This window comes from Falco punctatus (assembly GCF_963210335.1).
Source record: "Falco punctatus genome assembly, chromosome: 5".
Taxonomy (NCBI): domain Eukaryota; kingdom Metazoa; phylum Chordata; class Aves; order Falconiformes; family Falconidae; genus Falco; species Falco punctatus.
Window position 1 is genome coordinate 5,517,135 of NC_137584.1, and position 27,912 is coordinate 5,545,046.

Sequence of the window (27,912 nt, forward strand, 5' to 3'; positions counted from 1 at the left end):
TAACTACAGTTGTGAAATGGGCTGGGATGGTGCACTAGCTGAAAAACAAAACCTGAAGTCCTGGGGAGGAGATTGCAAAGTAAGACCCTTGAAACAGGGGGCAGAAACTAGATCAAAGGTAAACAAATCTAAAAAACTTCGAACAGAATCTCAAGAATGGAGGAATGAGTTATGCAAGGATGCATTAACCCTAGGCATTCCCAGAGCCCTGGTTCAAGGCCAGCCTATTGGCATTAGTTTGAAACTGGTTAAAAAATGCCAGAAACTAATGGTGAAAGGAAAGAGTGTATTTTAACTCCTTCAGCACTGGTCCCCAGAAAAGAAGACAACTCCTTTCTCCCCGTTAGGGGGGAATTGCAGAACACGAAGTGAAAAAAAATTAGTAACATCCAGAAGGCAATTGGGCCTGCCTGCCTGGAAAGGGGAAGCTTACCAGTGGACAGCTGAAGATGGTCCTTACGTTTTAATTCCAGTTGATCCTCAGAGACAATTGATGAAGTTTTTAACAGACATGGGAGCACAAATTTCATCTAACACAATAAGTTGCCGAGAAGCTGGGTGTGCGGTCCGGACGGCAAAGAGTTAAGATTAGCAGTGTGAATGGAGCAAGTGTTGTGTGTCAAACTGCCAAGGTCAGTCTATGGCTCCCTGATCAGAAGGCATGTTGACTACTTGTTTTGCAGTTAAAGATCATAATGAAAACGCTTTAGGTTTCAATGCTTTCAGTGGAAGAACTTGGTGCCTGGCAGCGTGTGATCGTTTGGCTCAAACATTGATCCCAACCCTGGCAGAAACTGGGGAGGCTGCAGTGCATGTGCCGCGTGCAGCCCCTGCACTCCCTGACTCAGAACCTGCTAACATACTGCAATATCTGCTTTCTGCTGCAGCACAGAATGGCATTTCTGAATTCATAGGTGATTTGGGGAAATGACAGATTATCTCCAGAACCCACTCCCCATATAACTCACCTGTCTGGCTGGTTCAGAAACCAGACACGGAGGGGGTGTTTAACAATTGATTGTCAGTGCCTGAATGCTAATACAGACCCATTAACAGCTGCTGTACCAAACATCGCAAACTTAACAACTACTTTGCCAGCAGCTGCACGTTCAGATTTAGAAAAAATAGGTATTATCACTCAGGCATACTCCTCCTATAATTCTTCTGTCTGTCCGAGTTAAAATGCCTCAGATTGGAACAGGGGCAATGGTCCTAACAACCCCAAAGAACCTTTAGGCTTGGGAGGCAAAAGATAGCTCCAGAAAACTCCATCAAATCAATACTAGATGGGTAGCACCCACCTTTTAACCTAATGTTTGCCGGTCGAATAACGACCGAGCATCTTTTTTTCCTTTTTGTGTTCACAGGTGAATGTCAGGCAATCGCAGCTGCAATCAAGGACTCTCCTATACCAATCTAGAGTGCTCAAAGGACTGCTGATTTTTATTTGTTTGGCATTTCTGTTTTTAATTCTTATACTTCTCTAGAAACCAAAATTTTAATATGGACACAGCTAACAAACCTGTGACATTGTTTGAGATAATAAGTTGAAATAACTTATACGTATATTAAGGTGTTGGTTTGAAATGCATGTGTTTGTATTATTAATTCAGAACTTCAGTTGCCATTTAACAATCAATAGTCCTATTATGTATGAGTAGTTTTAGGAAGAACTGTAAGTTTAGTATGTATACATGTAGTGTGTTTTGTATCTGTATATAAAGGAACTGGTTTTGGTAGGATAAATTTGGATTGTAAACAAAGGTGTAGGCTGTGAGGTGAAGGGTATAATTAGGGTTGGCAGACATAACATTTGTAACTGGTTTTGAGAAAATATGAGTTGGGCTAATATGCTTACAATACTTTTCTGGAATCAAAAAGATACCCAGAGTGAAAATAGGTGAACTTTATCTGTCCAAATCACCCATAGCTTGGATGATAACTTAGTCCTAGCCTTGATAAAGGGATTTGCAGTCACCCCCAATGAATCTAGCATTACTGCTTGTTTGCCTCTACCCAAATCTGTGGAAAAACCCCTTTCCGTGGGTATTCCTCCCACAGACATAGCAAGGAGCTTGCTGAGGTTGTGGAATACAACAGATACTCTGCAAATAGTGAATCCTTATTCCTCTGAAAGAAAGCAAGTTGCTGTGCAATAGTCAGCCATTTAATTTTTCCACCATTAGTAGCACAAAGTGTACAGATTGTGAAGAGGAAAATGTAACTTTTCCCTGCTACCAGATCATATGGGGAACAGCAGATTAGTGACTGTGAGGACAAGTAAGAAACATCCTGAAATATAATCAACCCATAACTACATCCTGGTGTATACAGTGGAATAAAGGGCGAGATTGTCCCAAAACAGATGGCTGTTAACTATAGTTGTGCCTGGTTTGCATTTGATAAGCATGGCCCTCAGGGGTTTACACCATTTGTCATGGAATTCTCTTTTGCCTCAGTATCAAACGAGCCAGCATTGTGGTCTTGCCAAAATGTGATAAATTCTTCCAATTGGAACCAACATGGGTTAAATTGGCCGGTTTACATCACCCTCAAAATGGGCTGTCTGTGTCAGAACCACAGTATAACATACAAGGTGGTAAGTGCAGACTTTGCACCTCGCAGTGGTTGCCATCTTGCCCCTGGCGATGCTTTGGCTGGTTTGATCTGGGCCTGTAATAACGGCAATATGTGTATCTCTTTGTGGGCTGGGTTACCTGACCTCCAATGTACCTTGGGCCTCCCAACACTGTGTCCTGTGTGGAAAAGGACTCCTGCCTGACCCCACTGGGTGGCTCGCACAAAATGGGCGAGAACAGAACCAGGGGGAGATGTAGAGGGGTGGCAGGACCCAGGAGCAGCCACCTGCATAACCTTGGGAGTGGAAGGATTGTGGAGTTTTAGGTCTGCTGCCATGCAAACACGATTATGGATGGGTAAGTTAGCCTATCAAGTAGAAAGGCTGGCTAATACTACCAAAGCCAGCTTTACAAGCTATGTCACAAATGGCTCTTCAGAATTGCATGGCACTGGACTTAATGTTGTTACATCAAAATGGACTTTGTGGCTACCTAAACCTCTCCAGCACTGACTGCTGCATCCATATCCCTAATGTTATACAGAATCTCAACGTCCAACTAGAGAAGATATGACAGATCCAGAAGACAGCCGTGAATTCTGAGAATCAAAGAATAAAAGCTGGCTTTCTAAAGTGTTTAGTCGGTTTGGACTTGGTGTTACCGGTTGGATCCAAAGTTTAATACAATATGCTTTGATGTTTATTGTGATTATAATTATCATAAGCGTAGCAATATCTTGCATAAATTAACTGTAATGAAAGCTGTTAACATAAAGATGATTCACCTTACTAATTATACCCCTTTACTAGGAGTAGGTGAAAACATGGGACAGAGAGGTGAACCCCTCAACCTGTCTAAATCCAAATTTTACGATGTTCCTCTTAGCGAGTTGTGACTAAGGTCAAAGGATGGAACACGGCGGTGTGCTCCCCCTGCCCTCCCCGCCAGCCCTAACAGTGTACAACTGTATTCAGCTCCAAGTGGAGCTGGGAGTTTGACTTGAGCAGCGTGTCTATCTCACAAAACAGAAAACGGATGTGGTCTAACAAGCAAACCAACCCAGTGACGGCTGGGGTGCGCGGGGGCCGCACAGCCTGGTGTTGCTTCGGTGAGTGCCGCACGCCTGTAACCGTACATCTGTGTCTGCGCCAGATCCTCCCCGCTCCACGCTGAAGAAGTCTCTTAACGCAACAGTCCATTAACAAAGACTGTTTCACGTCATATGCAAGCATCATCCTGCGCCTGCGTAAATTGTTTCAAAGTGTCTAACATGGCAAAGTGCAGTGTAAACTATATATGCACAACTTGTAACATCAGCTGTAAATAACCAAATTGTCCAGACCAGAAGGACACCTCACCAAGGCTGCACTAGAGCAAGTCAAGAGTAAACAGAGTCACTTGAAATCTGTGTTGTATCTGTGGGAGGCAACACAGCAACACATTCTCAAACATGTGAATACTCTCCTACTCTGCTGGAGAATACCGGCCTTTTGGGTGTCTGAATTTTCCCTCCGTAAAATTCCCTAAGGAACACATTGAACAGTGATTACAGCAACAGGGATTATTCCATGCTTCTGTATTCCCTGTCCTGTATTTCACCTCTTCATGTCATATTTATAGAGTATATTCACTCTTAAAATCTAGACAAAACCCACCAATCCTCATATCACCATCAACTGATCTACAGACCACCTTGTGCTAAGACCACCATCTTGCTCAATAGCAGCTGTGACACTTTTTTTTTGGGAAACAAAAAAGGAACAAGCTGCTTCCTTCTTTTTCATTCAGCACCTGGCTTCAAACTGTCATCATTTCTTTGGTACCTGATGTGGAGCAAGACGGTATGTGACAAACAGACCGAAGTGTCACAACTCAGGAAAAGGCCTCCAGTGTGGTAGAGATGCTCTGTTGAACAGCTACTCACATTACGCTGGTTTGCCAGAGGGACTTCCGCAACTCTGCTCAGCCAACCCCAGAACCACCAAAAGGCTAAACCATGGATAATGCCTGGCTAAAATAATTTTGGCTGTATGCTTCGTTTTAACTCCCTACCTTGCATTTAAAATTTCAAATATGTTATTCGGATTGTGCACTGCTAAATAAACCCATGTGTACATATCCTCTCAGTTTAACTATACAACTTTACACGGTATTTGGGCTCTGTAGCTGTTAAGTTTGTTTCAAAAGCATATCAGAATCTTAAAGCTAGATGACAAGAACAGAGATTATTGCGCATTCATGATATATTTTTGTACTATTCATCTCTGCAAGTGGTTTCATTCCTAATTATGCAAATGGTTTCATTCCTAATTTTGTCATCCTGCTGATGTTACTGTATGTTGCTTCCAATTTACTGAAATCAGAAACTGAGTATCTTGCAGTTGTTCCTTGCTTCTTGCTCTTTCTGAACACTCCTTGCACTGGTTTGACTTTCTTTTCTGGATGATCTTCGGCACCACCTGGTGTCTGTTGATTGTTCTGTAAAGGAAAAATCAGCCACTTACTTCAAACATCATAGCACAACGTTTTAATGGCAGTGTATTGAACAGTTAGGGAGAGTAATATGAATTGTATTTTGCTGAAGCAAGAATCTTAATTTTAGCTAGAATGAGAAGATAAATATCTGATGATGACAAAAGCCTTAGAGGATAAAATTCAGAAACTTCTAATGCAGTATGAAAACCTAGTGACTCAGATATGTGAACTACTTAACCGGCTACCTCAATTACTATGAGAGGATATTCTAGGGAAGAAACTGTGTTTAATAAAATCTAGAGTGATAAAATGCAGCAGGAAACACAGGCACTGTATAATGAAGTTTGTAATAAATTCTATCAGATTAAATTATTTCCATTGTTTTGATGTGTTCACAGAACTTAAGGACTTCCTATTGTATCTGTACATACAATAGTGGTTAGTTCTGTGAGCTGCTGCGCTTACTGAATTTCAAAGGCAGCACACCTGGCTTATGGAAAAACAGACAGTCCAGACAGAACAGTGCTGAAATGTAACAAGGAAATAAGCAACAAAATTAAAAATAATCCATTGCTGTCATTTCCTAATGCTTCACTGAAGCCACCTGTACTGATTTTGGCTGGGATAGTTAATTTTCTTCATAGTACCTCACAGGGTGCTGCATTTTAGATTTGTGACCAAAACAGTGCTGATCAGACAGGGATGTTTAGGCTAATGCTGAACTGTGCTTGAACAGCATTAATATTTTTTCTGCTTCTCCTATTGCCCTGCCAGCGAGTAGGCTTGGGGGTGCACAAGAATTTGGGAGGGGACACAGCTGGGACAGCTGACCCAGCTGACCAAAGAGATACTCCAGACCTCATGATGTTGTGCTCAGCAATAAAAACTCAGAGAAGAAGGAGGAAGAGGAGGGACGTTCAGAGTTACGGCATTTTTCCTCCCAAGTAACCACTGTGAGCAATGAAGCTTTGCTCTCCTGGAAATGGCTACACACCTGCCTGCCAATGGGAAGTGGGAGAATTAATTCCTTATTTTTCCTTATGTCAACCTGTTGTCTGAACTCCCGAATTCTTGAACTCTGATTTAGTGCTAAACTCTAATTTAGTGTTTAACTACATGTTAAACAAATACGTGCACACAGTTTAGGTCAAGCTGACCCTCTAGAGTTGTCAAGAATGACATATGAAGGGACTTGTAATCAAGAGAGTCAGCCTTGGGAAAGATAAAACAAAGAACATCCTATCTTTGTGATGTCAGCCATACATACTTGGACTATCTTGCTCATGTTAAAATCTGATTAATCAGTTCTTATGATGTTCAGCCTTGCCCTAGAAATGAACTATCCTCATTACAACACTAAAATCACACCCCTTAAGGGAAACACCCAGGCCCACTAAAAGACCCTTCCTCAGAGAGCATATGTAGTAGTCAAATAAGTTAGGTAATGGATATGCAAATGTGTAGCCAATCATCTATATGGACCTACCCTCTGGGCAGAGAAAGTACAATACAATTTTGTATATAATGTTTGTAACTTTGTGCTGCGGGATGCTAGCTTTGTATTCTAGCATCCAGGCTTGTGCAACTCTGTAATAAAATGGTATCTTGTCTCACTGTGTAGGATTGGCTTACTGCACACTGGGAATGGACTGGCATTTAGAGCCAACAAATCCATGTTTTCTCATTTACCCTTTCGACTCTCTCCCCCATCCTGCTACAGGGGGGACTGAACAAGTAACTATGTGGGGCTTAGCTGTCTACTGGAGTTAAATCACACTACCACCTTAAATACACCTTTCATGTAGGCAGACACTGCCAGCCTACAATTCTTCAACTGTGTCCACATAAATAGACCTGTCGCTTTAAAGCCATGAAGAATTTTCACTGAGATTATGTATAGAAATGCAGGTTTTTGTTACACGAACGATCTGCAAGCCTAATCTTCCTAGCCGTACCTTTTTACCAAGGAAGGCGGCAGCCCAGTACAGAGGCATCTCTGCTACAGTAGCAAACCTACTACACAGACTAGAATCGATGCACTATTTGCCGGAGCAGGTATCCATCTATTCCCACCTCCAGCCGTGGCTATAAGGGAACAACCAGAGAAAACGAAAAGCAGGGCAAGCATGTCTGTGTAAGCCTCCAGCTATTTTCAGCTCAGGACGTTTCTGAGCCTGACGCAGTCTGCTACCTTAGTAGCCTCCAATTACTTTCAAGTACCTGCTCAGCCCCCCCTGAAGCCCACCCTTTGCATGAACGACAGCCTTTGCCAGTGATGCCCCAGCTCCAGTTCCTGTCGCACACGTGATCCTTCCAACCACTGCCAACCAGCCTCCTGCTTGCTTATTATCAGTGGCCCCGCAGTCCACCCTCGGAGGAGCCCACAGCAGTTTGTGACTACCACTCTTCCCAGGCCATCCCCATTCCAGGCTGAGGAGCCCTGGTTTGGGCTGCCCTTATCCAAGTGAAAAACCTTTTTCACTTTTCACCAGGAATCCCTCCTCTCTCCAATATGCCTTTTTTGAGGATGAGGGAAACAGCTCAGCCAGCACCTCTGTGTGGCTGCACAGCCCAGCACCGGCATGGCGATGCCGTCTCTGTTGCTCTCCGTGACATCTGCCCACGAGTGATGGGTCCACGAGGTGCCGCCAGGGCAGGTGGCTGCCCGCTGTGCGAGGAGCCAAGCCCCGCAGCCCGGACACCATCCATCGCCTCCCTGGGCAGGGGTGGGTGCCAGGTGGTGAGCCCAGGGGGCTGGGCCCCCTCAACGCACAAACACTTCACACACACTGAGCAGCTGTTTACAATGAGGTTCAGCCGCACTTGATTCTCCCTGGGTCTGACGAGCCCCCTCTCCACGTACAGGTACAGCACGCCTACCTGCCGCTGTTTCTCCCCAGCACGCCCGCTCTGTGGGGAGGGGGCTTTGTTAGCAGGGGGCTTGCTTTGCCCCAGGGTGCACCTTCTAGTGCGCTAAGGGGGACAGTTCACACACAGTTCGAGTGATTTTCTGTATGGTCTCATTAACCGTTTGGTTCTCCTGGAGCTTATCTTGTGCCCCAGCTTGGGGCGTTGATGGTGCCTGTTCCTTCTCCCAAGGCGGTGCCTCGTCAACTGTTTGTAACATCCTTTGTTTTTCAAATTCTTTCTGGCTTTTTATTATGGGTATTTACATATTTCGTCTAGATTTCGGGTTAAATAATATACTGACCTTCTATTAGCCACATACATGCAAACATCTTATCTCATTCTAAGCCGGTCGATTACACCGCGGCCTGGGAGCCTGCCGCGCAGCCCTTGCCCCGTCACCCTCATGCCGCCCCGAAGGCCCCAGCCCGGCCCCGCACCCCTTCCGGCCCTCCCCGGGAGCCCCGGGGCACGCAGCCCCCGGCCCGCGCTCCGCCCCCCGGCGCCGCCAGCCTGGGGCCCCCACCCGGAAGCGGAAGCGGCCGCCGCGGTGCACTGTGGGCTGGCGGCGGCTGAGGCGGAGCTGGGTCTGAATGAAGGCGCCGCGGGCGAGGGGCCGCTGAGCGCCCCGGGGCCGCGCCCGCCCCCGCCCCGCACCCTGCGCCCCCTCCTTTCCCTCCCTCCCCGCGGGCGGGTCGCGGCGGCGGCGGCCGCCCGGGCCCCGCCATGTCCTACAACAAGATCCCGCCGCGTTGGCTCCACTGCCCCAGGAGGGGGCAGCCCGTGGCAGGTGAGCGCCCGGCCCGGCCCAGTCCTGCCCTGCCCCGAGGCGGCTGTGTGGCGTCCGCGGGGACGGCCGTCTCCCCTCCGTTGCGCTCCCCTGCCCGCCGGTCCCGGCCCTCCGCCCCCCGCTCCTCCTCAGAGCCGTGGGGCGGGCGGGAGCCTCACTGGGGCCGCCGCGGCCCCTCGCTCTCCGGCCCAGCCGGGGCTCTTTGTCCTGGGGCCGCGGCCGCGCTGGTGCGGGGGCGCTGGGCGGCCGTTCTCCCCTGAGCTCCCTGGGCCGACGTTTGTCCCGGAGCAGACTTCCCGTAGGGCTACTGCTTCCCCGAAAGCCCAGCCCGCAGCAGGGCTTTGCCTTCAGCGCAGAGGCTCGCCCTCCCTTCGGCTCGTGCAGTCCCTGAAACCGATTCGCCCCGGTTCCCTTGCAGGGTACAGGCCCGTTCCTGCTCTTGGGAGCCTTAATGCTGGCTTCTCGCTTCGCAGTGGTTAAGTTTAGGACTAAAACTTCTCCCATCTGTCACGCCTGGTGAGAGAGATGGCAGCCGGGTGTGCAGAAGCTGCCGCGCTGGAGAATACCTCAGCCCTGACGAGTGCCTCGTGCAGCCTCTTGCATTTTTTTTCCTGAAGGCTCTGACGTTTATCAGTTGACGTTGATCTGTTACTGGGCTGACCAGTCACTGGTGTGTTCCTAGGCTGTTTAGCTGGAGGTTGGGCTGAGGTGTTGTAGTCCAACTTCATGTGTGTTTCAGGTTTTGTCAGTGATTGCCATCATCTTGAATGTTATTACCCATGACACGCTGCCTGTCTCAGTTGTTGCTAGCTTCCTAGTCTTGCTGGCATCTAGTGACAGTGAATTAAGTATCATCTAAACACACATTTTTTGATTGTGAGGTAACTACCATGCTGACTTCAGATGAATGTTTCCCTTGCTGCCTGGTATGAGAGAAAGTAAACAACTTTTGCTCTTTCCAGTTTTCTCAATTTTTCTTTCCTTTATAAGGTAAGCAGTTCCAACCCCTAGATTTTTGCCACAGTGTTTTCTGGTTTTCACTCCTTTAATCTGTGATAATTTAAAGGTATTTTTTTCAAAACACAGAACTTGCTACTCAGTGTGCTATTCTAGGTGGCACTGTGCCATGATTTGCTTAATAGTTAAAACTGCGTTTTCTACCCCACGTCATCATCTTACATTTTTTTGATGGCAGTTGGTTGTGGAACTGAAGATACTGATGACTTCTTACAGATTTATTTAGGACTTGTGAGATATCTCAGTAGGCTTAACCTTCCCATCAATATGCATTATTTGGCATTTATTAGTATTAGTTTTGTGGGTTACTGGTTTCCTTCAAGTTCCTTATATTTCTCTGAGCTTGACTCAAATAACAGCATTGTTGCATTGCTTGGCTCTTTTTCCCTGATCACTGGCAAATGCTTTGCTTTGTATCCAAGTAAGATTTGATAGCCTAAGTTGTTAGCCTTTGACTATGACAAAAATAGACTAATGACTCTTTATTCTTTGTTTTTCTTCTCAGCAAGTTCTTGATCTCTAGAAGTTGTTGCTTTTGTTTGTTTGTCTTTTAAGCCATGACTTCTCAAAAATAGCAGTATAGAGCAAGCAAGCATGCAGGTCATCATGTCATCTGCTGTGGCATCGCTGCTTGTGTGTGTTTGTTAATTCAGTAACTGCTTTGGTGCGATCATGCGTAAGAAGTTGCTCAAAAAAAAGGAAAGTGTTTGGTTCATTTCTTTGGCTGCTTTATCATAATGTATTCTTATATTAGTCACCTGATTTTTAGTTTTTTAGTGTGTACAACTTATCAGAAGTCACAGTACACTGTAAGTCTTCTCTCCTTTTTTTGCTATTTTACATTCAAAAACATTTAACAGTTTTACTGAGAGATAATTTTTAGAATTTATTGATGTTGGTACTGTTTCCCAGATATATTCTGGTTTTAATTAGCATTTCAATCATATTTCTAAGCATCTGTGCATGACTTTATTCCTGTCTGAAAGTGTAATAGTAATAATGTTGCTGAGCAAGGTTTGTCTGGCTTCTGTGGACTAATATTCATCAAGTGTTTGGTTATGACCCTCTTGTTTTATGGTTGTGGCATCTACAATTTCTAGGTGACCTCAAATGCTAATGAGGCCTGGAGACCTGTTGGTGAGATTGAGTTCATTCAGGTTAACAGAACCCTTAATTCTGAATGAGGTGTCCTGTTCCTCAGTTCAAGAGAGACAGGGAACTGCTGGAGAGGGCCCAGCGGGGGGCTACAAAGATGATGAGGGGACTGGAGCATCTCCTGTATGAGGGAAGGCTAAGAGAGCTGCGGCTGTGTAGCTTGGGGAAGAGAAGAATGAGAGGGGGTCTGATCAATGTCTACAAATATCTTAAGGCTGAACATCAGGAGGACAGGGCCAGGGTCTTTTCAGAGGTGCCCAGCAAGAGGGCAAGGGGAAATGGGCACAAACTGCAGCACAGGAAGGTCCATCTGAATATGAGGAAGAACTTTACCTTGATGGTGGCAGAGCCCTGGAACAGGCTGCGGAGTCTCCTCTGGATGCAACTCTGCAGCCTGCTCTAGGTGAAGCTGTTTTAGCAGGGGGGTTGACTAGATGATCTCTAGAGGTCCTTTCCTGCCCTGACCATTCTGTGATTGTGATCTACATCTCCTGTTATTTCCAGTTTACTTGAAATATTGGTGGTTTTCTGCTGCTTTATGGTTTTATGGTACAGCAGTTGTTCAGAACGGCACATTTTCACATTTATTGCATTGTGGTAGCACCTCAGTCATACTGGATGAAAAGAGCTTTCTCTGAACTCTTAGATCTGAAGTGATCAGGGATCAGTATGCAGCATGGTGAGATACTATTAAAAACATCCATATTGCATATGGTTTTAGAGATAGCACCTCAAATACAAGAGTAACGCCTCTGGTTCAGGAAGTCACCGAGCTATAGCTGCTTGTAGTTGGGGGGGAATAATCTGATGATGGATTGTCATCATCACGTGTTTTGGTGATGGGATACTAGGTGAAATGTATGCTTTGACCCCATGCAGTTGTTCTTGAAACAGAAGAATGTTACTTTTTAGTTTTTTTTTTTTTTTAACTGTGGATTTTAGTATTTTTCATTTCATTCAAATTTCCCTTTCTTAGCCATGGTCACTTTACACGTTCTAGCCCTCCTAATCAATGCTAAATCTAAATATACCATGGTCATACATAATATAGTGGCTACTATCACATACTGAGTCAATAGCTTCATGTCACAGAAAACTGGACTAAATTAAGGATAGCTTTTTCACTGGCATGCTCTAGAGTTCAAATTTTAAGGTAAAAAATGTGCCAAATTAGAGCATGTATATGTAGGAAATGCGATGTCTTACGTTGTTCACTTTGATTTCTTAGATTTATCCACTTGATGTCTATGCTCTGACATATTGCACTCTTACTCTTAGAATTTTTACCTATTTTTCAACCTAAAGAAATACCGTGTTATACAGGTAACTAATTTGGCAAATATTTTAATATCCACTTCCCAAAACTATTTAACAAATTTTAACTTAAATTATGGAAGTAGGTAATCATCAAGTGTCAAGGTTCCAGTCACATTTTGGAGTTAATTTGAAAGTTTGATTAAGGAGTTACAATCGTTACCATAATTTCATTTAGATACACTAATGACTTGGGGTGCTTTGATATCCATGTAAAATATCACCTTACTACTGTCAGATCACTTAGTTCAACATAAAGAATTGATTATTTAATCTTCAAGTGCTTACGCATGGAGATTAAGTTGTTGCATCAGTTTTTCCTACATCGGTTCTTTAGCATAAGGTGTAGGGCTAAACTTTAGCAGACACTGTAGCTACTGCTTCATTTATTCACATCCGTATTACTCAGAAAGGTTAGAAATCTTTGTCAGGATTAAAGCTTAGATTTTCTGTAGCTTAATGACACTCACCTGAGACGGGTTTATATGCACACAGGGAAGGAGGACTTTCAAGAGTCTATACAAAGATCAAATAGTAAATTTTCAAGGTAAGGGAACTTTGGTTTCTGTTACAAGAGGAATACAATATGAGATCATATTAAAGATATTTAATACATGTGTAGCAGTCACAGTTTAGAAAAAAAACAAGAATGTAAACAAGGAAGATAGTGTTTGCTGCATAGGAATAATGTGAAATTCTATTGCAGAGAAACATAGTTTATTACAAAAAAACGAAAGAACAAACCAAAAGAAAAAAAACAAAAGGGAAAAAACCACCCCAACCGAAAAACCAGAGCTATTGTTTTCATAATCTGATTACGGAATTTCCGTAAAATGGAACTGAATTACATTAATTCACTGATCTCTTCTAACTTTGGCAGGCAGCTTGTCTGCAGCCGTGTAAGCACTGTTTCTCAGTGATACCACCAAGCTGGAGTTTATAGAAGTTGGGCGACTAAATAGTTCCAAAGGTCTGGGTTTGATCTTTGGAAGTGATAATAAATGGGCTCTATTAAAAGACTCATCACTTCCAGAGCTGTATAAAGGTGTTGAAATGCTGCAGGGGTTGCTGACTGGACTGCTTCGTCTGTCTTTTCCCGGTGATGGACAGGAATGTGTTATGGTTGCTGAAGGAAATCGGACACTAAATCAAGGTCCACTACTGAGAAGAGAATGAATACATTTGTTCTCAGTTCTAGAGATGGAGAACAGGATAGTCTTCAAGGTGATTGTATAGTCTCTAATCAGATGCTACAGGAAACAATCTTAGCCTCCAGGCACTGTTTTCCAACTCTGTTCTGTTTTCCCAGTATCGTGTGAAGTATGATAGTTCTCTTATGTATCCTTTGACTGTTGTGTCAGTGCAGCTCCTTTGCTTAATTTAATGCCTTGGCTAAAAATAAACCGTAGTTACATTCTGCATGTTCTATAATGGGTGAGTGGATGTATTAGGATGGGAGCGGCAAAGTTAAAAAACTTTGAAGCATGCTTGGTGTTTTGCAGAATTTGTGGTGATGATAGATTTTCGCATTAAGATAATCCAAAATTAGGTTTTGCATAATCAGTCTTTACAGAGGAGGATTGCAAGTTAATGTGGAAGGGTTAATAGTGAGTGAGAGAGGCTGAATGGTAGTGTTGAAGGTGACAACACAAAGAAGCAAGAAAATTAGATCAAAAAATGAGGATGTGGAGGGGAGGTAGCTGTGAGCAGGGTGGAGAACATGTAACTGCTGGAATGAAAAGGCAAAGGGAAGTAAAGTGAAGTTAGGAGTTTTTCTAACAGTAAAAGAAGTTGAAGTTGAACTGACTATAAATTTCTTGCCATTTAATGTGTATGTTGACTAGAGGAGTGAATAACTTTTAGTTGTAAGGTTTGGGATGGTCTCAGACAGGTGTAACAGTGAGGGTGTTTCTCATGTTGCTGAAAAACATTAAACCTGAGCTAACAAGTTGTGTAAAGCTGCTCAGTTTCCATAACTATCTGTCTTCTGTGGTTTATAATGTCTCTTTCCTAGAAGTTAAATGCTTGTTGGAGACTACATAAGATGTTTTGATAGAATTTAAGGCTACGGAGAACTCTATGAACTTTAATTTATTGCATAGAGAGACCTCTCAGCAGCATTAGTTTAGTAAAAATGGTATGCATTCTTTTATTTTTACAAAGATTAGTGAGCTTCTCTTCAAAACTTGATTTCTAGCTGATTACAATGGGTGCTTTAGTGTCTTTTCATTTGATGTGGTTTTGTTTTGCTGAAAACAAGAGGATTTTGTCTCTCACATTGTGAGGAAGTATTCTTTCTTGATGAGAAAACAGTATTTTCATGAGTAATTTAGAAGAATTTTTTAGGATTAGTGTTGGATGTGCTGATTCACTGAAGGATCTGAAACTGAATATTTAAATACTGCATAGAGACTAGTGGATGGTGGCTGTTACTCTGCATGGCTGAACAGATGCATCAGGTGCTTTAAGTAGTATAGAAGTGTGTTACATTTTTTCTTAGTTCAAAATATTGTGTGGATATTTGTGTTTCTAAATAGGAAAAGCTTTTGAAAAGTTACTGAAATTAAAAAGAAAAAAAAATCATATATAGAATGAACTGTATTTCTTTTTCCTGCTAGGAAGTAGGTGGGTTAACTGCTTTTAGAACCATTTTATAAATCTAATTCAATAACTTCAGGACCTATCAGCACTTTTTTTCCTGGAAGATGTAATGGCTGGTGCTCCAGTCTGAAGTTCTTCCTGCATTAATAAACCATTTCTCCTGCTCTTCTGTCCCATACAATTATATGATTGCGTTTCCTTGGTTTTAGAAGGGCTGTCTATTTAACAGCATGGAAACAGTTTTATTTAAAAGAAAGGAAAGTTCTGGGACAATAATTTTTTTACATTTCCTTGGGGGAGGATTTTTTTTATCAGTCTTGGGCTGTAATTGATTTAAATAATTTCATAGCTATTTAGAAATGCTGAGGTTCTCCCAGTTTTACTCTCTGGCTATGTCATTGACCTTGGTGTGGCTGGGCAGATGTGCCAGGTCTCTTTCTTACTGTCAGTTTGCTTTCATTTTCCACAACTAACTGCTGTTCAGGATCCCAGGTGTGCATGGGAAGAGGTGTGCTGCTTCCCAGGCAGATGTGGTGTCCATGACCTGGGCTCCAAGTTCTTATCTGTGGGTCAGTGCGTGCTGCTCAAATACCTGTTCCTGCTGGGGTTCAGCAAGAAAGAGCTGGAGATCTCTAAGGAGATTATTTCAGCTACCCTATGGTGAATGTGATGGATGAAAAAAATAAAATGAGTATTTAAAAAGATTTTGGATATCTGGGGAGTGATGGATGTAGTCTAGTAAGTACTAATTCTGATCAAGTTTTTGTTGCAATTTTGTAACTTCCCTGATGTTTGAACCGTGTGTAGATGTTGTTTCAGAAGGAAGGTTGAACACTGCCGCAGAACTCTTCCAACAAGCCGTAAGGAGCGTGTTAGAAAGATTTGTATTGCGTAAATGTTCTGGACCAAATGCTTCCCCCCACCCCCAGTAATCTTTACCTTATTTTGTGTTTGCAGGTAATCAAAGCTCATGTTTACATGGTTGGTAATAAACTGTGATTTAAAATGCTATTTTCATGTTTTTAATTGTACTGAGTTTAAATTTTCTCTATTCTGTTGTGTGCTATTGCTCTTCAGCTTAAATCACACTAAAAGCTAGCTAAGAATGTTAAATTACTTTGTTTTAAATGAGTTGACCTGTATTTCCTTAAAACTTCTAAATTTACTTGTGAATTCTGAGAACTTAGAACTAAAAATACTCCAACTGTTATTGATACTTTTCATGCAGTTATTTTTCATTGAATGTGAACCTCTAAATCCTTTCAGAATGCTTTGAAATCAGTAAGTGTACATATATGAGTATACATAAAATACTGCAAAATTTGATTATCTTTCATAGGGAAGTTTTTACCTTTGAAGACAATGTTAGGACCAAGATATGATGAACAAGTTGCTGAAGAAAATCGTTTTCATCCGAGTATGTTATCCAACTACTTAAAGAGTCTGAAGGTAAAGTTAAATTTTCGTGTAATTGAAACATTACTTTTATTATTAGTGTTTATTCAAATGTTGCTTGTCAGATTTAGGAAGAAAGTAGCTGATGGCTTCCTTTGGGACATCTTTACAGAAAATTTATTTTTTGTTTACATTTTCAGGTTTTCTCTGCAACTCCTAAATTTCCAAAAGTACTTTCTTATAGGCAAGAACTGTGCAAAATCCTCTAGCTCATTCACTATATTAGCGGCAAGAATCTCACTCTTGTTATTGCTGTTGAATTTTGGAGAGATGGCATCAAAATTCAGATGGTCAGAGTTGGTAGTTTTACAAATTAATCTTGCATATGCATATGTTAAATTCCAGTTTTGCTTATAGGAGTGAAAGCGTTTAACAGTGAAAGGAGAACTTCACAGAACTCTTCTGTAGTTTCAATGCATAATTTTCTTCTTATGCATAGAATGCTTTATACCAGTCATATCCAAGTATGGAAGAAAACAGTTTATGGCTTTTATCCAGCAACTTGCTTAAGGAAAAAAAAGGCATAAATAAAAAAAAAATTAATGAGATTGGATTGGGACCCAGGAAGGTGGGTAGATCCTTTTATCATTGGGTTACAGAGTTGTGTATCTGGTTTATTTCTTCATTCCCTGTTTTGCCTATTTCTGTCTATCTACTTCAGCTTGCATATTGTTCTGCATTGTAGCACGACTTTGACAATAAAGGTGGGGAACAGGACCTTTCCAGCTATTCGTATAGGTCTGTGAAGTGTTGTGCCCAGTCCAGTGCATTTGGAGATGGGGGAAAAGGGATTTTGAACCTCTCAGGCAAAGGCAGGCTTACAACCTAATTCTTTTAATCTGTTTAATAAACTGTTATATAGAAGCTTAGCACCATTTTTTTTTTTTTACTATTGTATAAAACTAATCACACTAGTGACATTTTTTTCTGGTTCTCTTGTTTTTTCTTTCTTTTTTTGTGTGCTGTTGATGTAAGTTATTTAGGCTTAGGTATGAAGTAGACTGTGAGCTACTTATCGTAGGAGTGATAGAAGTACCCATGGACTAATGTGATAAGAAAGTACTATTGTAGTTGACTGGCTAGCAGAGATATGGTTAGTAGACAGCCAGTCTGTTATTTAACTTGAAATTTAGACAAAGTATGTGAATATCTATAATAAAAAACAAGAAAGAAGTTGAAAAACAGAGAATGATACAAAAAGTTAAGAAGACACAGCCTTGGGAAAAGGAACAGACACCATAAATATGTCAAGCTAGAGAAGTAACAAGATATGCTTAAGGAGAACTAAATGGTTAAGGAGACCAAACAGAAAGTTACTTGAACTGTGTGTGAACCTTTCACAATTAGCATACCAAAAGATCCACCCTCTTGCAAAGAAAGCCCACACTAACAAAGCCCCCTCCCCAAAGAGTGTGCAAGGTGGAAAAAAAAAAAAAGAACGCTGTACCTTTAAATGGAAACGAACCGAAGCTCCTCAGACACAGTGAGAATTAAGTGTGGCTAAACTGTATTTGTAAACAATTGTTCAAAGTGTATAAAGTGTTTTACTGTGTGTTAAGAGGTGAGCTAATTTTTGTGGGTTATCACCTGGCACCCTACTTTGCCCAAGCTAGAATGAAAAAGAGAAACACCTCAACTTGGTGTGTGAATTGGCACTGCCCACAAGCGGGACAAGTTTACCAGCAGTCTGGCAATGAGATGAATGTGGAATTGAGGAGACCTTCAAAACTAGATTTTCCCAAGGCAAAAGTATCTTACTGTGCGTGGTTCTTGTCATTTTACTGCACTGAGTTTTAACTGCTAGTACTTGGCAAAATGAATCACTTCTGAAATGTGGTTATTACTTAAGTCCATATAATTTGTCTCCCAAATAAGAGACTTCAGCAGAAGCTTTTACATCTGGATTTTGGTAATAGTGAGATATTGCTGCTACCACAGTTTTTTTAAGGTACTGGTTCAGCATTTAAGACAATATCTGTCTGGGATTAACTTTCTCTGACAAGCTTCCTTTACGATTCCTTTTTCTCTTGGAGCTAGTAGCTGAAAATCTGAATGTTAGACACTGATTTGATAAGGGATGGCAGTCCTGTTTTTTTTCCAATTGCCAGTATTGACATAGTATCTTAATGATCTCATTAAAAAAAATTTGCAGGAGTGTTACCAAAAGGTCAGTTGCATGAACTTGTTTTGCAGTTTAGAAAGCAGGCATTCTTTATTACGGTGCGGGGAGCATGGGGGATATATCCACCTAATGTGCTCACCTTGTCCTCAAATACATGTCCCATATATTCTGTATAATCATACATATGCATTACGTTTCCTCAAAATCTCATACATATTTGATTATTTTCCGAAATGCATTTGCATTAGCCCCTCCTTCTTTTATACATCCATTGTTTCTTCTTATTTGAGTCAGAGGGCTGCTTTTGCAACCACTGAGATGTTTACTTCATGACCTGGTCATCTTGGTCCTTTTATGATGTTTTCTTGGCAAAACCTGCTAGGTTTCTGTGAGATTCAATCAGTTATTTTCTTTCATCCTAGATGTTCCTTTCAAGTTGGATCATAAATCTCATCCATGCAATACCAGGTCTTCCCCTCCTCATGCACTATTTCCAACCAGCACAGCAACTAACTTACGTTGTCCTTTTGAGTTTCCCTATCCCTATATACTGCCCATGCAACGTAACATCTATTTAGTGTCTTTTCCTTCTCTTTCTCTAATGCTGACACTAAAGGATCACTAGGAGGTAGATTAATACCACATTCTTTCTGCCGTTGAGAATGATTTCTTAAAGTAAAAAACATATCTGCATACCTCTTGTTGTCCCACTTTCTGTCTTAAAAACATTAATTGCAACAAAGTATTATAATTTGAAGATCCATTCATAGGCCATTTCTCCTCATCATCCAGTTTATAAAGGGGCCACTTCACAATTTACAATTACAATACTTAATATTCCTTGATCTACCGATCCTCCTGGGGGCCCACTAATTTCTTTCCAATGTTGTAGTATATATCCTAAAGGTGACTTTTTCATAATACTCCCTTGAGACTAGCCCAGCCCCATGTTACCAGATTCTTTAATGCAATCTTAGTCAAAATAACAGAGCCAAAAGTTTAAAACTAGAAAGCAGAAAAGTCACCTGAAAGTCTTCAAACCAGACCAGGAACCTCGGGCTTTTGCCATGTGATTCAACCTGGAGGGGTCAAACCCCTCAGGTACCACTTTAGCCCAACCTTGTGGGGCTCTTGCCACCGTCTTGCAAGCAGGCAGAACCAGAATAAATATAGAAAAAAATGCCTTAAATCTTACCGGTGTTCTTGGCTCTGAGATCGTTGGGCTGGGAATCAGGGAGTCTCCTTGAGAAAGCTTCTCGCCGCTGGCTGGAGGGTCCATGATTCACCAAGCTGCCAATTTGTGACAGTGTGAATAATTTGATTTTTAAAATTACTGTCTTGAGTAGGTAGGTTAGTATTTCATAATGTTATGCTTCATAAAAGGTAGATTTATTTTTGTTACAAAGAGCTAGGATATTAGTTAACTCAAAAGGATGTTTGGGCAATTAGCGTGCCCAAGTTACAGTATGCCCATTAGAAAAACCAGTTGCCAGTTTTCAGCCACTTTATTGTTTTCACAGATAAATTAAATCACTGATTTAAACTATTTTCCTCAAATAAGGAGTGCAATAAAAATTCCTGGGACTGGAGAGAATTCAGTGTATTGTGGTATGCTCTCTCCCTCCTGGGGAGGTTTTTTTTCAGGTTCCAGTGTCTAATGAGAAACTTCTGGGGTCAAACAAGGGGAACCTAGCTAAACCTGTTTAATTGCACAGCAGCAAGAGCGCATATATAAGACATTAATAGATGGAGGTAGCTGGAACGTGAGAAAGTGAGGAGGAAGGCTTTTATAACCGTAGGAGGACATGGAGAGCTTGGCCAGAATAAGTATGAGCGGAATGGAGGTGGTATGAAGATCTTGGTATTATTGTACGTAGAAGATCAGAATTTCAAGCTATCAATGAGCTTTATTTTTTTTTTCCTTCTGTCCAGTAATCTTTTACAATTAGAAGCAAGAAAAACAACTAGTTTCAGTTGTGTTTCAATGTGGTGTTCTAAGATTGTAGTGTTGCAACAATCTTTGTAAGAAATAAACGTATGTTTTACTGAGAAATTGCTCAACAATTTATTCTTTCTTCCAAAACTGTGTCATTCAATGGGTGCGGTGAACTCAAAGATGTGATTCATGCAAAACATCTGAAAAAACAGTTTTTTTCCAGTGGTTGACTATTGTAGCTTAAATAGAAGCTTTTTTTTGAAAGACTATTAAGAGCTTTCTAGGAGCAAACTTGTGAGAGTGTGACTGAGAGGATGACTAGTGTGATGTCAGGGTTTCGGAGCAGAGCAAAGCATCTGTATGATGGACGTATGCGTACTAGAATCTGTTCTGTTGGTGAGAACTGTGGTTGGTCAGGACAAGCATAGTGTAACCCCAGTTCAGTGACAGAAATGTTTTGATTCTTGTGGTACCGGTGGTTTTTTACATGGCTTTTTCAAACATCATAATTGTATACTTCGATATGTTACATAACCCCCTACTTTTTAAAAATTTCTTTATCCTTTTCTCATGCCTTCCACTCTCTAAATTGTAGTGTGTTATGTGCAGCTAATTCCATGAATTGAGAGAGCAAATGTTTATGCTTTCTGTAAAGCAAGGAAGCTGCTGTCAGGCCTCATATGCTCTATATGTCATACATGCTTTTATAGCTTTGGCTAAATTACATTGGATGCCTGTTCGGTTTACTGCTCCATTAAATGTGTGAGGAATTGTCACTTCACAAGATCTTTACTTGTGTATGATTGAAACGATTAATAATGGCAAAGGAATCGCAGGCTAGAAGTCCTAGAGTTGTGTAGTTCAGAACTTCCTCTCTGGCAGACACTGCTGTATTTCATTCTCATATTCAAATTAAATACAACATCCCAAATGCCCAGTGATGCTTTGGGTCTGAAGTATGTTGTAGTGTTCTGGCTTCTACGTGTCTGTCAGGAAACTGAAATTTGTAAGTGAGCGTGTTTGAAAGAGTAAAACATGTGAGTATTGTTTGATTATAAAAGCTTTGACATAGAATTAATTTTTGTGTTTGCACATGTTGGTGATAATTCTTCATTGTAGCAGGAGTTTGGGGAAGTTTGGAGGCTTCTGGTGGGAACAATTGAAGCTGCTGGTATTTGAGAACAGTGGGGTTGGGAATTGGCTTTGAATTTTCAACACTAAAATGGAATTGTATCTCCTACTTTTGGATGGGAAGATGTGGAACGATGTTCTGCTGATCACTTGCATTTCTTCTTCGATGTTCTGCTGATCACTTGCATTTCTTCTTGTAAATCTCCTTTAACAATTTGATATATTAAACAGTGTTACCTTTCAGTCTGTCTTCATGCTTTTATTAAGGGTTGTTTTCCTCATGATTCTTTTTCTTTCTCCAGACTGTCAGATGATACAGCATTTTGCTCAAGAATAATTAACATTTTGGAATGTCTTCTTTCTTACTAGACTGGAAATGAATGCAAACCCCTTTACTTTAAAATGATGTTTTCATTAAATCTTAATCTAACTTTGAAATTGATTTTTTTCCCCTTCGCTGAGGACATCTCAGAAGTGTTACACCTTACCCCATGTTGTACACAAAATATGGGTTATCAAGCTGAGCTGTGTAGGAGTTGGGGAGGAGGGTAGTTAGGGGCCGTTTATGTGGCTTCATAGTCTAGAGCTCTCTGTTGAAAACATGCCTGATTCTCTTACGAGTCTTTTTGCCAACTGTAATCACACTATTGATAGAATGCAGAACACAAAGGGAATTCCAATGCTTTTTTTGGGGGCATGGCATGTTACTGGAAGATACTCTGAGAAGTCCCTCCATGGAGCTGTTGCTTGTGTAGAACAGTAGAAAAATATCTAAGTAGTTTTCCTAGAACTAGCTCATTTTAGATGTACTTTTCTATCCTAGCATGTTGTTCTGTGCAATCATCTAGAGGTACTGGTGTGGAAATACGGCATTGTGCTGTGAACAGTTATTTTGAACTGATTTATGTTAGTGTTGTAGTGTTATGGACCTACAGTGTGTAGCACCTGGAAATTTTGTGTGGTCTTACTGGTGAATTAAGCAGTCTTTGAAATATTAGCTAAATGCTGTTAAGAATGGAGGGGAAGGAAAGTAATCATTGAATTAATTGTCTTTTGTATCCTTCCTACAAAATTGATCACTGACTAGTATGCTGTCAGTCTGTGTATTTGACAGCTTGGTTGACACTAAATATTTGAAGTTTCAGGTGTTGTAACATTGTTTTCAAGTGGACCCCTACTGAAGTAGCTTGCATTTCTGCAAAACACAGTAATGAAGTAAATAAAGCCTTCTGAAGACAATACTGTTGTGGTTTAACCCCAGCCAGTAACTAAGTACCACACAGCTGCTTGCTCGCTTCCCTGCCCTGCCTCCCCCGCCCAGGGATGGGGAGGTCAATGGGGAAGGTATGTAAAACCCAAGGGTTCAGATAAAAACAATTTAATAATTGAAATGAAATAAAAGCAGTAATAACAACGGTAACAACAATAAGAACTGTAACAAGTAGGAGGGAGAAGGGGAGAGGAACAAAACTCAAAGGGAAGAGAGAAAAGAAAACAAGTGATGTGTGACACAGTTGCTCACCACCCGCTGACCGATGCCCAGCCAGTCCCTGAGCAGCGATTGCCAGGCCCTGGCCAACTTGCTCCAGTTTATATAGTCAGAGTGTTGTTCTGTGGTGTGGAATACCCCTTTGGCTAGTTCAGCTCAGCTGTCCTGGCTGCGTCCCTCCCAATTTCTTGTGCCCCTCCAGCCTGCTCCCTGGCAGGGCCCAAGAAACTGAAACATCCTTGACTTAGAGTATATATTTATAAATAATATTATAAACATGACCTAGCAATAACTAAAAGCATCAGTGTGTTATGGAGTTATTTTTACACCAGATCCAAAATACAGCGCTGCACCAGCTACTGAGAAGAAAATTAACTATCCCAGCTGAAACCAGGACAGATATACAAAGTTGAAGTAAAGAAGGAGAAGTTCAGAACTGATTTGGATATTACACTTCAAAATGTGTAATGCTGCTGACATAGTGTTATGATGCTAAATAAAAGTATTATGCAAGTATAGAAGTATAATGAAAGTATGTTGTCCCAACTTTGAATACCGTGGATAACTACCTCTGTAGATAATTGGAAATTTGTCTTTGGGATCTACTGAACAACATATCCATGTGAAACAGCTGTTTCTGAACGGTATTCTAGTTGTAATTGGGATTTATCTTTTCTGAATTGTTGGAAGCGATGTTTTAATTTGCAATTCCTCCAACTGCACTGCTAATTTACTGCATCTGTTGACCTTAAGGTAAATGAAACCTGAGAAAACTCCTATTTATGAGTATATGTTGGAGTCTTAAATATACTGAAGGTGCAGTTGCTTCTATAGTTTTGCATCTGTAACATGCTTCAGTATTATTTCAGATGCGCTATTGATGTATCTTTAAAAAAGACAAAGCTGTGGAACAAGGATTTTGTTAGACTACCACTCTTCAAATGCCTTTTTGAAAGACATCTGGTTTCATGGTGGGGAGCCTACTTGAAAGCATGATATTCAGCATTTTGACCAAAAGCAATTGCTTTTACTTGTAGGGCAGGAAACCAGGGATACTTTCGATACTCAGGCTGTTTTTGCACAGTAATACTGGAGGGTTTATGGTTGGTGGAAATTTTGTTTGGACCAAGGATCAGTAGGATGCACTTTGCGAATGTTCTCTGTGGATGCCACCTAGTGGAATTTCTGCTTTCCATGTTGCTTTTAAAAAAACATAGCTTCCACGCGGCTGCTTTCAAAGACCCATTTTACAGCTATAGAACCCAAACACTAAAAAAGTAAGTTCATGCACAAGGGAACACGTTAGGATGAAGTGGGCAAGGCAGCCTGAATTCAGGTGCATCCTAATATCTGAGAGCGTGATGCTGCCACCTTAATTACTGACAGAATCTTTCAAGATTTGAAGTAGTTTTATGTTTTAGCTTTGAATAATGTTTCTGAGATTTTCAGGGAATTATTGTTTTATTTTTTGAAATTTTTGAAATTTTGAAAAGATGTTCGTTTTACAATCCCATTTAATGGATGGATAAATTAAGATGAGTTATTTTTCCTGAGAGTATACTTACATATGTCTCAGTAATTCATTTTTATTATGGTACTTCCACTGTGCTGGTGTTTAATACTGTTCTACTTAAAGCATAAGAGCACCCAATTCCACCATATTTCTCTTTTAACGTGTTAAAATAATTCTTAACCAGATACTGTCTTGCTGTTACCAGGTCTTTCTTATTTAGGAATGTTGATGGGAACAAACTGAAGTTTTTTAATTGATGGCTGGTGCTAATTCAGACATCAGCTTTCACAAGGAAACAGAGATGACTGTGATGGTGGTAGAATATGGATTTAATGAACAAGTGTAATATTTAAGAATTTTTAAAATTGCAGCTGTAGTCTGCTATTGCTTTTAATTTTAGTGGTACTAGCTTCTTTATTTATGCACTGATATTTGAATCACATATATAAGTTGGTTGTTTGTGTTTTTTTTTTTGTTTGTTTGTTTGTTTGTTTTTTTAGGTTAAAATGGGTTTGCTGGTAGACTTGACCAACACCACTAGATTCTATGATAGGAATGATATAGAGAAAGAAGGCATTAAATATATAAAGCTCCAGTGTAAAGGGTAAGTTGTCAGCACTTTTTTAATATTTAGCTTTTAATTTGAAAGATCACACTGAAGTAAATTTTTTTTTTCTTCCCTTTCCCCCAGCTGTCTCCTAATCTGTGTTTTCCCTTTTTTTTCAGGCATGGTGAGTGCCCTACACCTGAGAATACAGAAACATTTATCCGTGTATGTGAACACTTCAGTGATAAGAATCCCTCAGAGCTTATAGGTATGTTGTCTTATATCCATTATATTTATCTTGTATCCATCATTATTTATTACTGTTCATTTATATCATATTTACTTATAAATGCAGTCTCGTTCCTGAAAGTCTAAGCAAAGGAGTTTCCTCAGTACAGTGTTTATGCATATATAGATGTGATTGCTTTTGCTCTAGAAACTACTATGTTTCTGTTTTCACAGAAACCAGTATGCTTCTGTATCCATCAATCTGATTACATCTCACAGCTTAATGTGGGAAAATATACAGGCTTAAGGACTGTCTACAAATACATGATACTTGCATTGTGGTTTTGTAACTTCTGCTGATGCAGATGCAGGTTATGTATTGTCTAAGCATTGTTTTGACATTTGGTGGTCTGGCTTATTTGAAGTTGTATTTGATAAGTGAATGATCAGGGATTCTTTAGCAAATCTCACAAAGCAACTGATGTATTGCTGGAAACTGGTAGTAGTTTTTAGGCTAAGTTTTTCGCCTGTGGTGTACTGTCTAGCAGTGAATACTTGAATGTTCTTAAGGATTATTTTTTTTTACCCAGACCAAAAGAAGTTCTCAGTTTAATTTGGGTGGCTTCTAGTTTTAGTTAAAACCATTTTATTCTGATTTCTGTTAAATATATTGATATTCAACTCTGTCTACAAAGTGTCAGAGACAGAAAATTGCTTTGCAGCTGAGTTTCCAGAGTCAGAATGGTGTCATCCTCAAGTCTCTGATAATTCTGCAGCCTTCCTGAATCTGAGTGTACTGTGCAACTTAGGAGTGCATGGAACAGTTGTTTGTGTAGGTGTCACTGATAAGAGCTTGATAAACTAAGCTGGTACAGTTAGGATTCATACAGAATCATAGAATTGTACAGTAGTTCAGGCTGTTGGAAGGGACCTGTGGAAATCATCTAGTCAGTTGCCCTTCCTTAGAGCAGGGCCAGCTAAAGCAGCTTGCTCAGTACTGTGCCCATTTGGGTTTTGACCATCTCCAAGCCTGGAGACTCCACAACATTTTCTGGCAACCTCTTCTAGTGTTTGCTCACTGTTACAATATATAGGGTATTTTTCTTATGTTTAAACAGAATCTATTGTATTTAAATTTGTACCCATTGGTCCTTGTCCTGTCACAGGATACCACTGAGAATCTTAAGTTTTTTTCAGTGCTGGAGAGATTTGATTTGGGTACACCCTTTTTCACGTGATTTTCTTGTAGGTACTTTCTTATTTCTTTATTTCACATAGAATGTACATTTGAGGTCTATGTTTTCTTTGCTAAACTGTAATGTATGTGATAAGAAAAATGAGGAACTGCTAAATGAGAGTGAGTGGGATCAGTCATCAACAATATTTCAGAACTTGTAACAGAACTTGAAATATTGTTGGTGACTGATCCCACTCACTCGCATTTGTCAGTTCCTCATTTTTCACTCTCCTTTCACAGTTCACCCACTAGGTCCTCCAACAATATTTTAGAACTTGAAATATTGTTATGGTCAGCAATTTGTACGGAGCATGGATAGCATGATGATATTCTGTAAACAGCAGACCCATTTAACTAGTATTTCAACTTTTAAAATGCCATTTTTAGTGTTGAGTTGCTAACTTTTTGACATTTCTGAATTTTGGAATGTTTTTCCATTATTTAGATTGTTTCACCTCTATGAAAAAAAGCCAATGAGAAAGAATCAAGGAAAAAATAGTGTGTCAGCTAAGCTTTTAAATAACTTGTGGTGTAAGCTTTCATAGTAAAAGAGAAATGTTGGGGTTTCCCATTTCCCTTCTATGAATTACTGAAAAGTTATTTCTGGGTCTGGACACTTGTTTCTTCTTCACAGAGCATCAGAGGGACTGGTGAGGAGAATGTTTTTATTAAAAGTGCAAGCAGTCTGCAGCAGTGATAGTACTGCACCCTGCGTGATCTTTCTCTTCCAAGCTGTTGGTCTTATTGCTGAGATGCTGCTTATCTTTGTCATGTGTATAAAATTATTGACTTAACATTCTTGGTATCATTAACAGCTGCAGGACTTACTGATAGCAATTGTGTGCAATTTAATTTCCAGTGTTAAGATTAGATATGAGAAGAGACTGAATTGTGAATAAGTGAACAAAATTTTCTATTCAGCCAGAACAATATAGGATGGAAACTTTATTTTTGCAGCTTGAAGGACTGGAGTATGCCTGCCAACCTTAAGGAAACAAAATGCAAAATTTTTGCTTAAGCATAAAACAAAGGAGAAGTGATTGCTGGGAACAAATTCTATAAGGAAGCTAAAATTAATTTCATTTGATGCAACTTAGTTTTTAGTATTACTAAATTATTAGAATGGATGAATCCAAGAAATTTATAGTAGTTTTTTTGCCTTTTTTTTTTAAGAAGGGAAGCTTGATGGGGCAGGCACAAAACCCAAGCCTGATACAGTTGATATATATTTCTCTTTACCCATATAAAGTTTCTGGATTTTATCAGTCTACTCTTTGTAGGCATTTTTTGGATCTCCAGTAAAAAAAATAAATACTTGAATTGTAGGGGAGCATATAGAAAAAGATATCATGTTTTGTCTTGAATAATCATCAAGTTAATTGTTGCTAAACTTACTTTACTAAGTATGGTAGATAA

At 40.5% G+C, this 27,912-nt stretch overlaps 1 protein-coding gene and 1 long non-coding RNA gene across 5 annotated transcripts in view; one reads left to right on the forward strand and one right to left on the reverse strand.

Moving 5' to 3' along the window:
- Positions 1-27,912, reverse strand: part of LOC308064662 — a 604,713-nt gene that overhangs the window by 150,137 nt on the left and 426,664 nt on the right. The window lies entirely within an intron of this gene.
- RNGTT (RNA guanylyltransferase and 5'-phosphatase) overlaps positions 8,284-27,912 on the forward strand; it is a gene marked incomplete at its 5' end in the record, with an annotated part of 189,470 nt that continues 169,841 nt past the window's right edge. For 2 of the 4 annotated variants that reach the window (XM_080389351.1, XM_080389353.1), the window contains 3 exons: positions 8,284-8,751; positions 24,985-25,088; positions 25,211-25,299. In XM_080389351.1, coding sequence (XP_080245477.1) covers positions 8,284-8,751; positions 24,985-25,088; positions 25,211-25,299 — 661 coding nt within the window. Of the gene's footprint in view, positions 8,752-16,175; positions 16,288-22,621; positions 22,827-24,984; positions 25,089-25,210; positions 25,300-27,912 lie in introns of those variants that run through there. The other 2 variants (XM_080389352.1, XM_080389354.1) reach the window with 2 other exon arrangements.